Below are 16,307 nucleotides of genomic sequence, written 5' to 3' on the forward strand. Positions count from 1 at the left end.
CTAGAAAATGGGAAAAAAATTCCAAGTGCGGTGAAATTGCAAAAAAAGTGCAATCCCACATTGGTTTTTTGTTTGGCTTTTTTGCTAGGTTCACTAAATGCTAAAAATGACCTGCCATTATGATTCTCCAGGTCAGTACGAGTTCATAGACACCTAACATGTCTAGGTTATTTTTTATCTAAGTGGTGAAAAAAAATTCCAAACTTTGCTAAAAAAAAAAAAAAAATTGCGCCATTTTCCGATACTCGTAGCGTCTCCATTTTTCATGATCTGGGGTCGGTTGAGGGCTTATTTTTTGCGTGCCGAGATGACGTTTTTAATGATAGCATTTGGTGCAGATACGTTCTTTTGATCGCCCGTTATTGCATTTTAACCCCTTCCCGACCTGTGACACAGCGTATGCGTCATGAAAGTCTGTGCCAATCCGACCTGTGACGCATATGCTGTGTCACAGAAAGATCGCGTCCCTGCAGATCGGGTGAAAGGGTTAACTCCCATTTCACCCGATCTGCAGGGACAGGGGGAGTGGTAGTTTAGCCCAGGGGGGGTGGCTTCATCCCCTCGTGGCAACGATCGCTCTGATTGGCTGTTGAAAGTGAAACTGCCAATCAGAGCGATTTGTAATATTTCACCCATTATAACGGGTGAAATATTACAATCCAGCCATGGCCGATGCTGCAATATCATCGGCCATGGCTGGAAATACTAGTGTGCCCCCACCCCACCCCACCGATCGCCCCCCCAGCCCCCCGATCTGGCCGGTACACTGCTCCGGCTCCCCCCCGTGCTCTTGTCCGCTCCCCCCGTGCTCCAATCACCCCCCCGTGCTCCAATCACCCCCCCCTGCATTCAGATCCACCCCCCCGTGCTCCGTTCCACCCCCCCATGCTCCGTTCCAGCCCCCCGTGCTCCGTTCCACGCCCCCCGTGCTCCGTTCCACGCCTGCCGCGCTCCGATTCCCCCCCCACCCCATCATACTTACCGATCCAGCCGGGGTCCCGTCCATCTTCTCCCTGGGCGCCGCCATCTTCCAAAATGGCGGGCGCATGCGCAGTGCGCCCGCCGAATCTGCCGGCCGGCAGATTCGTTCCAAAGTGCATTTTGATCACTGAGATAGATTATATCTCAGTGATCAAAATAAAAAAAATAATACATGACCCCCCCCCCTTTGTCACCCCCATAGGTAGGGACAATAAAAAAATAAAGAAAAATTTTTTTCCACTAATGTTAGAATAGGGTTAGGGGTAGGGTTAGGGTTAGGGTTAGGGCTAGGGTTAGGGCTAGGGTTAGGGCTAGGGTTAGGGCTAGGGTTAGGGCTAGGGTTAGGATTTGGGTTAGGGCTAGGGCTAGGGGTAGGGCTAGGGGTAGGGTTAGGGCTAGGGTTAGGGTTTCGGTATGTGCACACGTATTCTGGTCCTCTGCGGATTTTTCCGCTGCGGATTTGATAAATCCGCAGTGCTAAACCGCTGCGGATTTATGGCGGATTTACCGCGTTTTTTTCTGCGCATTTCACTGCGGTTTTACAATTGCGATTTTCTATTTGAGCAGTTGTAAAACCGCTGCGGAATCCGCACAAAGAAGTGACATGCTGCGGAATGTAAACCGCTGCGTTTCCGTGCAGTTTTTCCGCAGCATGTGTACAGCGATTTTTGTTTCCCGTAGGTTTACATTGAACTGTAAACTCATGGGAAACTGCTGCGGATCTGCAGCGTTTTCCGCAGCGTGTGCACATACCTTTAGAATTAGGCTATGTGCACACTGTGCGGATTTGGCTGCGGATTGGCCTCTGCGGATTCGCAGCAGTGTTCCATCAGGTTTACAGTACCATGTAAACATATGAAAAACCAAATCCGCTGTGCCCATGGTGCAGAAAATACCGCGCGGAAACGCTGCGTTGTATTTTCCGCAGCATGTCAATTCTTTGTGCGGATTCCGCGGCTTTTTACACCTGTTCCTCAATAGGAATCCGCAGGTGAAATCCGCACAAAAAACACTGGAAATCCGCGGAAAATCCGCAGGTAAAACGCAGTGCCTTTTACCCGCGGATTTTTCAAAAATGGTGCGGAAATATCTCACACGAATCCGCAACGTGGGCACATAGCCTTAGGGTTAGGGTTGGAATTAGGGTTGTGGTTAGGGTTGTGATTAGGGTTATGGCTACAGTTGGGATTAGGGTTAGGGGTGTGGGGGGGTTAGTGTTGGAGGTAGAATTGAGGGGTTACCACTGTTTAGGCACATCAGGGGTCTCCAAACGCAACATGGCGCCACCATTGATTCCAGCCAATCTCGTATTCAAAAAGTCAAGTGGTGCTCCCTCACTTCCGAGCCCTGAAGTGTGCCCAAACAGTGGTTTACCCCCACATATGGGGTATCAGTGTACTCAGGATAAACTGCGCAACAATTACTGGGGTCCAATTTCTCCTGTTACCCTTGTAAATCTAAAAAAATGCTTGCTAAAACATCATTTTTGAGGAAAGAAAAATGATTTTTTATTTTCACGGCTCTGCGTTGTAAACGTCTGTGAAGCACTTGGGGGTTCAAAGTGCTCACCACATATCTAGATAAGTTCCTTGGGGGGTCTAGTTTCTAAAATGGGGTCACTTGTGGGGGGTTTCTACTGTTTAGGCACACCAGGGGCTCTGCAAACGCAATGTGACGCCCGCAGACCATTCCATCAAAGTCTGCATTTCAAAAGTCACTACTTCCCTTCTGAGCCCCGACGTGTGCCCACACAGTGGTTTACCCCCACACATGGGGTATCAGCGTACTCAGGAGAAACTGGACAACAACTATTGGGGTCCAATTTCTCCTGTTACCCTTGGGAAAATAAAAAATTCTGGGCTAAATAATTATTTTTGAGGAAAGAAAACGTATTTATTATTTTCACGGCTCTGCATTATAAACTTCTATGAAGCACTTGGGGGTTCAAAGTGCTCACCACACATCTAGATAAGTTCCTTTGGGGGTCTAGTTTCCAAAATGGGGTCACTTGTGGGGGGTTTCTACTGTTAAGCCACATCAGGGGCTCTGCAAACGCAACGTGACGCCCACAAAGCATTCCATCAAAGTCTGCATTTCAAAACGTCACTACTTCACTTCCGAGCCCCGGCATGTGCCCAAACAGTGATTTACCCCCACATATGGGGTATCAGCGTACTCAGGAGAAACTGGACAACAACTTTTGGGGTTAAATTTCTCCTGTTACCCTTGGGAAAATAAAAAATTGCAGGCTAAAAGATCATTTTTGAGAAAATAATTTTTTTTTTTATTTTCATGGCTCTGCGTTATAAACTTCTGTGAAGCACTTGGGGGTTCAAAGTGCTCACCACACATCTAGATTAGTTCCTTTGGGGGTCTAGTTTCCAAAATTGGGTCATTTCTGGGGGATCTCCAATGTTTAGGCACACAGGGGCTCTCCAAACGTGACATGGTGTCCGCTAATGATTGGAGCTAATTTTCCATTTAAAAAGCCAAATGGCATGCCATCCCTTCCGAGCCCTGCCGTGCGCCCAAACAGTGGTTTACCCCCACATATGGGGTATTATCGTACTCAGGACAAACTGGACAACAATATTTGGGGTCCAATTTCTCCTATTATCCTTGGCAAAATAGGAAATTCCAGGCTAAAAAATCATTTTTGAGGAAAGAAAAATTATTTTTTATTTTCATGGCTCTGCGTTATAAACTTCTGTGAAGCACCTGGGGGTTTAAAGTGCTCAATGTGCATCTAGATAAGTTCCTTGGGGGGTCTAGTTTCCAAAATGGGGTCACTTGTGGGGGAGCTCCAATGTTTAGGCACACAGGGGCTCTCCAAACGCGACATGGTGTCCGCTAACAATTGGAGCTAATTTTCTATTCAAAAAGTCAAATGGCGCGCCTTCCCTTCCGAGCCCTGCCGAGTGCCCAAACAGTGGTTTACCCCCACATGTGAGGTATTGGTGTACTCAGGAGAAATTGCCCAACACATTTTAGGATCCATTTTATCCTGTTGCCCATGTGAAAATGAAAAAATTGAGGCTAAAAGAATTTTTTTGTGAAAAAAAAGTACTTTTTCATTTTTACGGATCAATTTGTGAAGCACCTGGGGGTTCAAAGTGCTCACTATGCATCTAGATAAGTTCCTTGGGGCGTCTAGTTTCCAAAATGGGGTCACTTGTGGGGGAGCTCCAATTTTTAGGCACACGGGTGCTCTCCAAACGTGACATGGTGTCCGCTAAAGAGTGGAGCCAATTTTTGATTCAAAAAGTCAAATGGCGCTCCTTCCCTTCCAAGCCCTGCCGTGCGCCCAAACAGTGGTTTACCCCCACATATGAGGTATCAGCGTACTCAGGACAAATTGGACAACAACTTTCGTGGTTCAGTTTCTCCTTTTACCATTGGGAAAATTTAAAAATTGTTGCTAAAAGATAATTTTTGTGACTAAAAAGTTAAATGTTCATTTTTTCCTTCCTTGTTGCTTCTGCTGCTGTGAAGCACCTGAAGGGTTAATAAACTTCTTGAATGTGGTTTTGAGTACCTTGAGGGGTGCAGTTTTTAGAATGGTGTCACTTTTGGGTATTTTCAGCCATATAGACCCCTCAAACTGACTTCAAATGTGAGGTGGTCCCTAAAAAAAATGGTTTTGTAAATTTCGTTGTAAAAATGACAAATCGCTGGTCAAATTTTAACCCTTATATCTTCCTAGCAAAAAAAAATTTTGTTTCCAAAATTGTGCTGATGTAAAGTAAACATGTGGGAAATGTTATTTATTAACTATTTTGTGTCACATATCTCTCTGGTTTAACAGAATAAAAATTCAAAATGTGAAAATTGCGAAATTTTCAAAATTTTCGCCAAATTTCCGTTTTTATCACAAATAAACGCAGAATTTATTGACCTAAATTTACCACTAACATGAAGCCCAATATGTCACGAAAAAACAATCTCAGAACCGCTAGGATCCATTGAAGCGTTCCTGAGTTATTACCTCATAAAGGGACACTGGTCAGAATTGCAAAAAACGGCAAGGTCTTTAAGGTCAAAATAGGCTGGGTCATGAAGGGGTTAATGCAATGTCGCGGCGACCAAAAAAACATAATTCTGGCGTTTCGAATTTTTTTCCCGCTACGCTGTTTAGCGATCAGGTTAATACTTTTTTTTAATTGATAGATTGGGCGATTCTGAGCGCGGCGATACCAAATATGCGTAGATTTGATATTTTTTTTATTGATTTATTTTGATTGGGGCGAAAGGGGGGTGATTTAAACTTTTATGTTTTTTTTTATTTTTTTCACATTTTTTTAAACTTTTTTTCTTAAGTTTTGCCATGCTTCAATAGCCTTCATGGGAGGCTAGAAGCTGGCACAGCACGATCGGCTCTGCTACATAGCAGCGATCTGCTGATCGCTGCTATGTAGCAGAAATGGAGGTGTGCTGTGAGCGCCGACCACAGGGTGGCGCTCACAGCCACCGCTCATCAGTAACCATAGAGGTCTCTGGGACCTCTATGGCTACAATATACAAGCATCGCCGACCCCCGATCATGTGACGGGGGTCGGCGATGACGTCATTTCCGGCTGCCCGGCCGGAAGCGGTAGTTAAATGCCGCTGTCTGCGTTTGACAGCGGCATTTAACTAGTTAATAGGTGTGGGCAGATCGCGATTCTGCCCGCACCTATTGCGGGCACATGTCAGCTGTTCAAAACAGCTGACATGTCCCGGCTTTGATGCGGGCTCACCGCGGAGCCCTGCATCAAAGCAGGGGAGCCGGCATCGGACTGTATAGTACGTCCGATGCCGGTAAGGGGTTAAGCAGGGTCCCAGGGTCGCTGCTGGAGGAGGCAGGAGTGGGGTGATGCTGCAGGCCTCAGGCTGGGATGAGGGAGCGTTCCGATGTGCGGCGCACTGCTGCGGGTTTCCGGTGCTGCTGCTGGTGTGTCTAGTGCTGCTGTGGGGGTGTCCGACGCTGCTGTGGGGGTCTCCGGTGAAGCTGTGGGGGCTCTACCGACATTTTGAAAGGCCAGAGCCCCATCAGTTCCATGGTTTCCTATGTGGTGGACTCTGTGAAAATGGCCACCAGAGGCGGTGCATGCGCAGATGGAGATTTCGGCACCAAGATCTCGGGAGATGATATCTCATGGAGAACATGGAACTGCGGGGGCTCTGGCCATTCACAAAATGTCGGCAGAGCCCCCGCAGCGCCGGAGACACCCAATGTAGCACCAGAGACCCCCGCAGCACCGCCGGACACCCCCTCAGTACCGCCGGGCACCCCTCATCCCAGCCTGTGACCTGCAGCAATGGTAACGGTAAGGTATAGCCGCATTATAAGACGCACCCCCATTTCCCCAAAAAAATGTTGGGGGAAAAGTGTGTCTTATAATCCAAAAAATATGGTATATACTAGCATTGCTGTATATAGCAGAAATAACATTCTCCTATAAACTCCAGCCATGGGTTGGCTTTCACAGGAACACCGTGATGATATAAACAGGGGTCTTCAGCAGACCCCTGCCTGTCATGGCAACATATTGGCATCCTGCAAGCATGTAGCAGGAACGCCAATGAGGGCATAGAACAGCACGCCCCCCCCACCCCCTGCCAGTGCGCTTGTTAATGCTGCGGTCACATATTGACAGTGGAACTGAACAGGCTAAAAGCCTAGGGTTGTATGAAGATCTGAGGTTGTGGATTGTAATAATCACCTAGGCAGGTTAACAATGCAACTATTTTTTATTCCTTACATCCATGGTCTTATAAAAAATACTGGGTAGATTGTCCCCAGTCCAACAGATCCCATCCTGGAGCTGATAGTTCCACTGCCCAGACAATACCAACTGTCTCTCAACTTTTGGTTGGCCCACAGCTTTTGAATCTCCCGCCAGTACAGTGTGTAGTCACAGTCAAAGCTCCATACCACGGCCGTAGCAGGTCTCCCGCTCCAGCTGGTAACAACAGTCCTTAAGATAGCTATCATCAAGATGTGAGGAACTATCACGACCGCAGCATGTGTATCAAGCTCCAGCTGGCATCTGATCACCAGTCTCCATAGGCCATCCCTATGGGGGCACCAGGACCTCACCATCCTCGGCACCACTGCCTCACTAAATGTGTGGCTTATTGTTCTTCCTCCTGTGGGATCGGCCCCCTAGTTAGGCAGAAGTGTTTATACCCTATCCCTTAAATATTTGCTTTTAACTCAAAGAATTAGGCCATGTTCACACAGTGCGTTTTTTACCGCGGAACCGCGGCGGTTTTGCCGCTGCGGTTCCGCAGCTGTTTTCCATGCAGGGTACAGTACACTGTACCCTATGGAAAACAGGACACACTGTGCACATGGTCCGGAAATTGTAAAAAAAAAGACGCGCTGAATAGCTCCCGGAAAAAAGAAGGAGCATGTCAATTCTTCTTCCTGAACCGCAGCGGTTCTGCACCCATAGACCTCCATTGTGAGGTCAAAATCGCAGTAAAACCCGCAGATCAAAAATATATCTGCGGGTTTTACTGCGATTTGATGTGCAGAACCGCTGCAGCAGGAAGTGCGGGGGAGCGGGCGGAAGTGCGTGGGCGGAGTGTGGCTGCCCCCCGTGCTCCGATCCCGCCCCCCGTGCTCCGATGCCCCCCCCCCCGTGCTCCGATGCCCCCCCCCCCAGTGCTCCGATGCCCCCCCCCCGTGCCCTAATCTCCCCCCCTTATACTTACCCGGCGTCCCGGTGTCCGTCCGGCCGTCTTCTCCCTGGGCGCCGCCATCTTGCAAAATGGCGGGCGCATGCGCAGTGCGCCCGCCGAATCTGCCGGCCGGCAGATTCGCTCCAAAGTGCATTTTGATCACTGAGATATAACCTATCTCAGTGATCAAAATAAAAAAATAGTAAATGACACCCCCCCACTTTGTCACCCCCATTGGTAGGGACAATAAAAAAAATTAAGAATTTTTTTTTTTTTTTTTTCACTAAGGTTAGAATAGGGTTAGGGTTAGGGGTAGGGGTAGGGTTAGGGGTAGGGTTAGGGGTAGGGTTAGGGGTAGGGTTAGGGGTAGGGTTAGGGGTAGGGTTAGGTATTTTCAGCCATTTTAGCCCTAAAAAGCTTCCTAGGAAACACACAGTAAAAAAAGGATAAAAAAACGCATCAAAAAACGCATCAAAAAACGCATCAAAAACGGACAAAAAAAGGACCTGCGTTTTCTGCCAAGAGCTGCAGTTTTTTAAAAAAACTGTCCTGAAAAAAAAAGGATGGAAATCCTGAACGTGTGAACATACCCTTAAGAAGGTTCCAGAAGCAGAGTCTCTAGCTTGTCTGCAGGGTTGTGTATTAGAGATGCCCCCTGCAGAGAGAAACAAAGACACACATGCCTCCGCCAGATGCAGGACAGAAATTCTAATGTAGGCCTTATGTATACATGAGATGCAGCCTGCATGTCTACATCTGCTTACTATCACTGAATGAAAACATTGATTCCTGAAGCCAAACACTTTCCAGGTGAAATTAGTGCACTTAAACTGCCGAGCAAGCAAATCTCTTAAACAAAAAGAGAACAATAAGATTGACGTACCGATGCTCTGTGCTGGAAAAAGTCTGTGGCTAAGTCCTCACAGGTGGAACTTTGGTTCACCCGCACCTGTTAGAGGCAGATGATGGCTAAATATTTCAGCCATTGGCCGGCAGGAATGATGCGTGCAAGCTCTCACAAAAGGCAGAGAGATGACTTGATGGCCATAGTATGTCATAAGTCGTTAAGGGGTTAAAAAGAGGGAAGTGGTTTACATTATTTTGATACCTATGTAAATTTGAAGGAACGTGATGCAGCAGAAGACAACAACATTGGCAGTGTCTTTGTGTTATGGGACTTAAGGTCTGCCACATACCGGCTTTGACTGGCCTACAGGGTCCCTGTGTAGATCTGGGCCGCCAACCCCACTGTATGGGCAGTACTTGGCATAATTCACTTGATTCACTCTGTACAGAAAAAAGCAGCATCTCATCATTCAGTAACCATGCTACCCAGTTTATTATCATATAGAGATATAGGTAAATTTGTGAACGAAGGCAGTATAATATTTGCATGGTGGTGAAAAGTGCCCCCCCCCCCCCCCCAAAGTCAATGTTACTGGTGGGCCCTTGTCACCCCAGTCTGACACTGGCCACATATAAGGTTAATAAAAATCTGCAGAAATCAAGGCATGCGACAGTCTAGTGCCACCTACTGTATGTTGCCAGCTTAAAAGTCAGTTTTGACCCTTGCCATATGACTTTGGATAAGAAACCAAACCAGACATTCCATTTGCAGACACATTCTGGATTATCTGTCCCTCCTCTGTGCAAAGCATGAGATCTGATTTGACTAGGTGAAATGCCACTGACAGGGATTCCTGAGTGGAACACATCTCCTTGTGAAGAGTACCAAGCTGGTCTCAGAAAGTTATAGGTAATGAGGAGAGGGCTAGAACTCTAGTGCCACCTATTGGATGGAGCAATCATAAAAGTTATATCAACCCTTTAACGAGCCACATGACCTAGTATAAGAAGCCAAACCAAAAACTCCATTTGCAGACACGCGTGTCGGGCTTTTGTTCCTCATCATTACAAAACAGGCAGGCTTAGCACTGTCCTTCGCAAAAAAAAAGTATCATCTCTTCAGAAATATTGCAAATTTTGAGGCAAATTTCATTAAATCACTTAATTTAAATTAACACATGGAAAAAAGAGATCTGGACATAGCCATATCGCTACTACTATCAGTCACTCATTTAAGTAAATGCTTCTGGATGGTCTCTGAATTGGACATGTGCAAGAAAAAAAAAAAAAGTTACCATGAAAGAATAGATTTTCATGGATTTTACTGTTAATTATCCCACTAACGGTTGAATAATTTATTGCAAATGTAAATCTCTTAACAGGTACACAGTGTTAAAAAAAAAAACTACCGTAATATAAAGCTAAATCCAGTGTCTGTTTGGCATCAAGACAAACAGAATGAATACAGTTGGCAAGCACACGTATACAATTACATCTTACAGATACATTTATAATGCATGAATGAAACACAAATCGATTTATGTTTAAAGACTCGGCTTAGGGTACCGTCACACAGTGGCATTTTGATCGCTACGAAGGTACGATCCGTGATGCTCCAGCATCGTAACAATATTGCTCCAGCGTCGTAGACTGCTGTCACACTTTGCAATGTACGACGCTGGAGCGATAATTTCATGACGTATGTGCGATATAGAAGCCGTTGGTTACTATGCGCACATCGTATACGATATCTGTTACACCATGCGATCATGCCGCCACAGCGGGACACTAGACGACGAAAGAAAGTTTGAAACGATCTGCTACAACGTACGATTCTCAGCGGGGTCCCTGATCGCAGGAGCGTGTCAGACACTGCGATATCGTAACTATATCGCTCGAACGTCACGAATCGTGCCGTCGTAGCGATCAAAATTGCACTGTGTGACGGTACCCTTACATGAACAAAGATAGAATGAAAAGCACAAGACAAGAAAGAAAAGAAATAAACTGAAAAGACCAGATGAGAGCGGGAAAGACCAGAAAGATACAGGATGGTCAATCTGATAAAGGTGGATTACAACAATTAGGATGAGAAGGCCTAAAATCAGTCCAGGGATACCAGGTGTCAAGAAGTCTTTTGTTCTATTATAGACCCCTGCTTTAATCTCTTCCAAACACATTGTTACATTAACACAAAAGCCTTGAAGGGGTGAGGAGGATCTCCACAGCCAGAGTGTGTTGGTACCTTAGGGGTGTCTCATCAGAGTGTCTCATCAGCCAAAGTTTGATTACAGGGATGAGGCTTGAAGAAAAAGGCCACCTCTTGAGTCATTTGGAGATTAGTGTGACACAAAGAGTTATATAGTAAAGCAAAAACCTGACGTAGGAAAAATACAGGAGGAAAGCACAACCAGATATGTAATATTGAGGTGGGAGCTGAAACATATCTGCGTATCCAAGTTTGAAACTGAGGGAAATATTCTATGAAATTTTGTAATAGTCTTATACCAATGGGAAAGGATCCTAAAGTTGACATTGATCAAATCAACAAGTCTAATAATTTGGGTGATAAGAAAATAAAAAAATTGTCCCACAACTCTTGCAGACGTATTTGTCCCGGTTCATTTTGCCATTCAGGAACAAAAATAAGCCTAGAATACCCTGAAGCCAGTCCTCCCAATACCAATATGTTCTAGACTAAAGACATTGTGGATGTTGGAGCCTCAGGGGCATGCACAAATTTTCAAATAATGTAAGTATAAGGCAGGTGCCAAAGATTTTAGATGGTATTGTAACTGTAAGTACTGCATAGAGGCCCATACAGGAGGCCCGTGAAAAGTCAGTTATATCTGCCAATGCTTTAATACCAAAGAGCAAGACTAAATCTCTGATCCTTGGAATCAGAGATATAGGGAGTGATAGAAGCCAGAAGGAATTCCCAGTTGTACCCACTTTTGGATTTTCCAGTTAGGCAGTCAGTGAATCTGTGGAGTAAACCAGACCTAAATAAGTTGCAAAAATCTCACCAATTAAAGAGAGGTTCAGAAGGGTCAGAGATAGGCTTAGATCGTTTTCATTTATCCCCAAAGGCAGCCAGAAAACTCCATGGCAAGGCTAAGATTCTTTGCACATTCCATGTCCACCCATAATTTAGAGTAAAAACTTTTTGTTAGAAAGTTTCTTCCAAAGTAAGTTGATTCGAGGGCTCGGTCACTCAGCACTGTAATGTGTAGGGACACAAACGTTCAATTTCTCTGCAATTACCACAAAGAAACTGCAGCAGTACAAGGCCCATTTAACCCAAGAAGCTATCCTACAAAGCATAGACATAGAAGACCCACTAAGTAGATGCTCCGCTTTAACTAACAGATGAGGCAATTGAGTATGAGGCATGCCCACTAAACATTCATAATACCCTATGAGAGAAATTAAAATTTCCTTACCAGGTAGTACGGCAGAAGGAGTAATAGCCATGAGCTTTACATAAGAAGAACCTGGTACAGAAAGGTCCACCTCTTTATCTTCCTCTTCTCCATCTCCTTCAGACACATCTGGTGGAACAATCTCAGGTCTGGCCTAAAGTTCAGTTACAAAGAGTGTATTAACGTGATTATCCACTAAATGTCATTATCGCGATATATTCTTTACATATTCTACAATGAAAAAATAACATTAGAAGATTCACATCCAGATTCAGACTTAGGCTAGGTTCACATTGCGTTAGGGCAATCCGTTTAGCGCATACGTAACGCAATGTCGCAAAAGGGATCACGTTTGGCGATCCCGCTAGTGCAGATACCCCATCTGCGCTAGCGAGGAACGGACCTCGGACGCTGCAAGCGGCGCCCGAGGTCCGTCCGAAACTAACGGGACATCGCTAACGCATGCCAAAAATGGCATGCGCTAGAGATCCGTTAGCACATTGCAGTCAATGGGTGCGCTAACGGATCCGTTACATAGCGCTAATTGCGACAATTGCGCCATGTAACAGAGTCCGCTAGCGGACACCCATTAACGCAATGTGAACCTAGCCTTTGCCCTTTCATTATTCATTCTCAAAAGCAAAAAATACAAAAATAAAAAGATAATTAATTATAAATATAATTCATTATAAATATTTTAGTTATCACTTGAAAATATTAGGTTTCTGTAACATATGTACTGTGGATACATCTGTGATGAACCTGCACCTCGCCACCCCGCCTGACATCACTATTACGTCAGATGGATCACTTAATGCGTTCTCCCCACTTTCATCAACACGACGTTCCGCACCCCCTGGAGACATACAAGGTCAACTTGGTTCAGTTTTACACACACTAACTATTTACATTGGATCGGGGAGCGAGAGGATGTGGCACCACACTTGCTCACCACCCTAACAGGCTGAGAGGCAGAAATAGAAACAGAGCACTGCCAGCCTGATAGGACTGACACCACTTCCACGCTAGATATAAGACCAGTCTGTTAACAGGAATATATCAGGCCAGAAACCAGCCCCAGTAGCATAGAAAGTTAAACCATGAAATGGATGTGTGGGTTTGTGAATCGAGATAAAAGAGCAGCCAAAGGTTAAATTTTATTTTTAATTGCCTTAAGGGTACACTAGACAATACACTATATACAAAATGGTTATACATATACAATGATCAGAAATACAAATCCAGAAGTGGTAGGACAAAAGATATAAGCAGATGGATCATGTCAATTACCGGGTGATGTTCGATCATATGTGTGCTGGGCTGCATGGGCTGCCAGCTAGCTCCTAGGTCCTTCACAGCACTTTACTGGACATGGTCCCCACTTTCGAAGTCGACCGCATGCATAACAGAGAGAGAGACCACATGGCCTTACACAATCCTTTATCCTCTTTGGGTCACTCCCCACCTACATTCTGGGATGAACATAAATCCTCTCCTCTTGCCTCTGCAGCTAAAAACTCCAAAACCTAAGATGGGTCATAATTCCTTAATAGACAGTCGTAGAGTGATAGAATGGGTCGAGACCCAGGCAGGCATTCGCCATGTTCTGGGGATCTCGAGAATGTACACGATGTACAGCTAGGACGCATAGTATCTCCATAACTCCTCATGGAATTATGTTTTTAGAATGTTCTTTGGCAGCTGCAGCATGACTCTATATTGCAAGCAAGCCTTTGTCCTGCTCTGAGCTAACTTAATGTGTGAGATCTGTCAGTCACATCCTTTGGAGGCTTGCCCCCCTTGCTGAGATAGTTGCACACTGAAGGAGGTTTTATAATCCCATGCCACAAAGGATACAAATCATTGACATAAAATTATATCTCAAAATCATATAGTTTATAAGGTCAGACTTCGGCATTCTTCACACATCTGCTTTTTATGTCCATAAGTGCTCCGTTTTTTAAGGGCCTGTGGTAGATCAGCTCACTCGGCTGCACACGGAGGTTGTCACTGGAACACTGCGGCTTTAAGGATGCACTTCGTTTATTAATTACAGCATAAACCAAGTTTTAAGCACAAAATAAACACGACCCTCTAGACAAAACAGCAGAACCAAACAAAATGTTAGCACTACGTGCAATCCTTGCATCAGTGGGAGTCAGCCCACTCAGGGTTGGGAATGTATTTCAACAGGCACCACGTGCACAAACACTGTCCTGGGGTCTTCCTCTCTAGGCACTCAACAACAACAGACTGCCCCTGGAGTTCAGCCATTTAAGCCAAGACCATGTGACTCCTCATCCATTTGACTGGTCACATGACGGTGACATCACACAGGTCCTGTCAGCAAACGGCGATGCCGGCTCTGTAGGTGAAGATAAGGTGGACATTCTCCCACCCGCTCTATGAATGTCCACATAAAACCAGCCCATTTATTCAACTTTAACTTAAGCCTCACAACACTTTAGAATGCTGGAGGAAAATACTCTGCCTTTGATCACTGACGCCGTTAACCCCTTTACCCCCAAGGGTGGTTTGCACGTCAATGACCAGGCCAATTTTTACAATTCTGACCACTGTCCATTTATGAGGTTATAACTCTGGAAAGCTTCAACGGATCCTGGTGATTCTGACATTGTTTTCTCGTGACATACTGTACTTCATGATAGTGTATATTCACAGTATTAATTGCTCAATATTCTCAACGTCCTCCCCAACTGGGGGACTTTGTACCTCCACAATAATTATATCACAAAGAGACTTGGTCACCCAGTGTTAGAAAAATAAGTGACCTAGACTGAGGTACTGATAAAAACTAACAGTTTATTGAAAATCATTAAAAACACATGATAATTACATCCATGCTGAGTTAGCATGGATGTAATTATCATGTGTATATGTTAAATTGGTCCACGATTTGGATGTAGCCTATGGCTTTTTTGTGTCCCTCCTTTTAGGTCCAATACCTTTCTTATTTGTAGTACTTATACATTGTTTTTAATGATTTTCAATAAACTGTTAGTTTTTATCAGTACCTCAGTCTAGGTCACTTATTTTTCTAACACTGGGTGACCAAGTCTCTTTGTGATATACTTCATGATAGTGGTAAAATTTGTTTGATAATACCTGCGTTTATTTGTGAAAAAAACGGAAATTTGGCGAAAATTTTGAAAATTTCGCAATTTTCCAACTTTGAATTTTTATGCAATTAAATCACAGATATGTCACACAAAATACTTAATAAGTAACATTTCCCACATGTCTACTTTACATCAGCACAATTTTGGAACCCAATTTTTTGTTAGGGAGTTATAAGGGTTAAAAATTGACCAGCAATTTCTCATTTTTACAACACCATTTTATTTTTTAGGGACCACATCTCATTTGAAGTCATTTTGAGGGTTCTATATGATAGAAAATACCCAAGTGTGACACCTTTCTAAAAACTGCACCCCTCAAGGTGCTCAAAACCACATTCAAGAAGTTTATTAACCCTTCAGGTGTTTCACAGGAATTTTTGGAATGTTTAAATAAAAATGAACATTTAACTTTTTTTTCACAAAAAATTTACTTCAGCTCCAATTTGTTTTATTTCACCAAGGGTAACAGGAAAAAATGGACCACAAAAGATGTTGTACAATTTGTCCTGAGTACGCCGATACCCGATATGTGGGGGTAAACCACTGTTTGGGCGCATAACAGAGCTTGGAAGCGAAGGAGGGCAATTTGACTTTTCAATGCAAAATTAACAGGAATTGAGATGGGACGCCATGTTGCGTTTGGAGAGCCACTGATGTGCCTAAACATTGAAACCCCCAAAAAGTGACACCATTTTGGAAAGTAGACCCCCTAAGGAACTTATCTGGATATGTAGTGAGCACTTTCACCCACCAAGTGCTTCACAGAAGTTTATAATGCAGAACCGTAAAAATAAAAAATCATATTTTTTCACAAAAATTATCTTTTCGCCCCCAATTTTTTATTTTCCGAAGGGTAAGAGAAGAAATTGGACCCCAAAAGTTGTTGTACAATTTGTCCTGAGTACGCTGATACCCCATATGTGGGGGTAAACCACTGTTTGGGCACATGGTAGAGCTTGGAAGGGAAGGAGCGCAGTTTGACTTTTCAATGCAAAATTGACAGGAATTGAGATGGGACGCCATGTTGCATTTGGAGAGCCATTGATGTACCTAAACATTGAAACCCCCAACAAGTGACACCATTTTGGAAAGTAGACCCCCTAAGGAACTTATCTAGATGTGTGGTAAGCACTTTGACCCACCAAGGGCTTCACAGAAGTTTATAATGCAGAGCCATAAAAATAAAACAAAAATTTTTCCCCACAAAAATTATTTCTTAGCCCCCAGTTTTGTATTTTCCCTAGGGTAACAG

At 44.5% G+C, this 16,307-nt stretch overlaps 1 protein-coding gene across 2 annotated transcripts in view; it reads right to left on the reverse strand.

Moving 5' to 3' along the window:
* FOCAD (focadhesin) overlaps window positions 1-16,307 on the reverse strand; it is a 458,830-nt gene that overhangs the window by 204,131 nt on the left and 238,392 nt on the right. For both annotated transcript variants that reach the window (XM_069765982.1, XM_069765975.1), the window contains one exon: window positions 11,937-12,069. In XM_069765982.1, the coding sequence (XP_069622083.1) occupies window positions 11,937-12,069 (133 nt within the window). The remainder of the gene's footprint in view (window positions 1-11,936; window positions 12,070-16,307) is intronic.

This window comes from Ranitomeya imitator, chromosome 1, assembly GCF_032444005.1.
Source record: "Ranitomeya imitator isolate aRanImi1 chromosome 1, aRanImi1.pri, whole genome shotgun sequence".
NCBI classification, from domain to species: domain Eukaryota; kingdom Metazoa; phylum Chordata; class Amphibia; order Anura; family Dendrobatidae; genus Ranitomeya; species Ranitomeya imitator.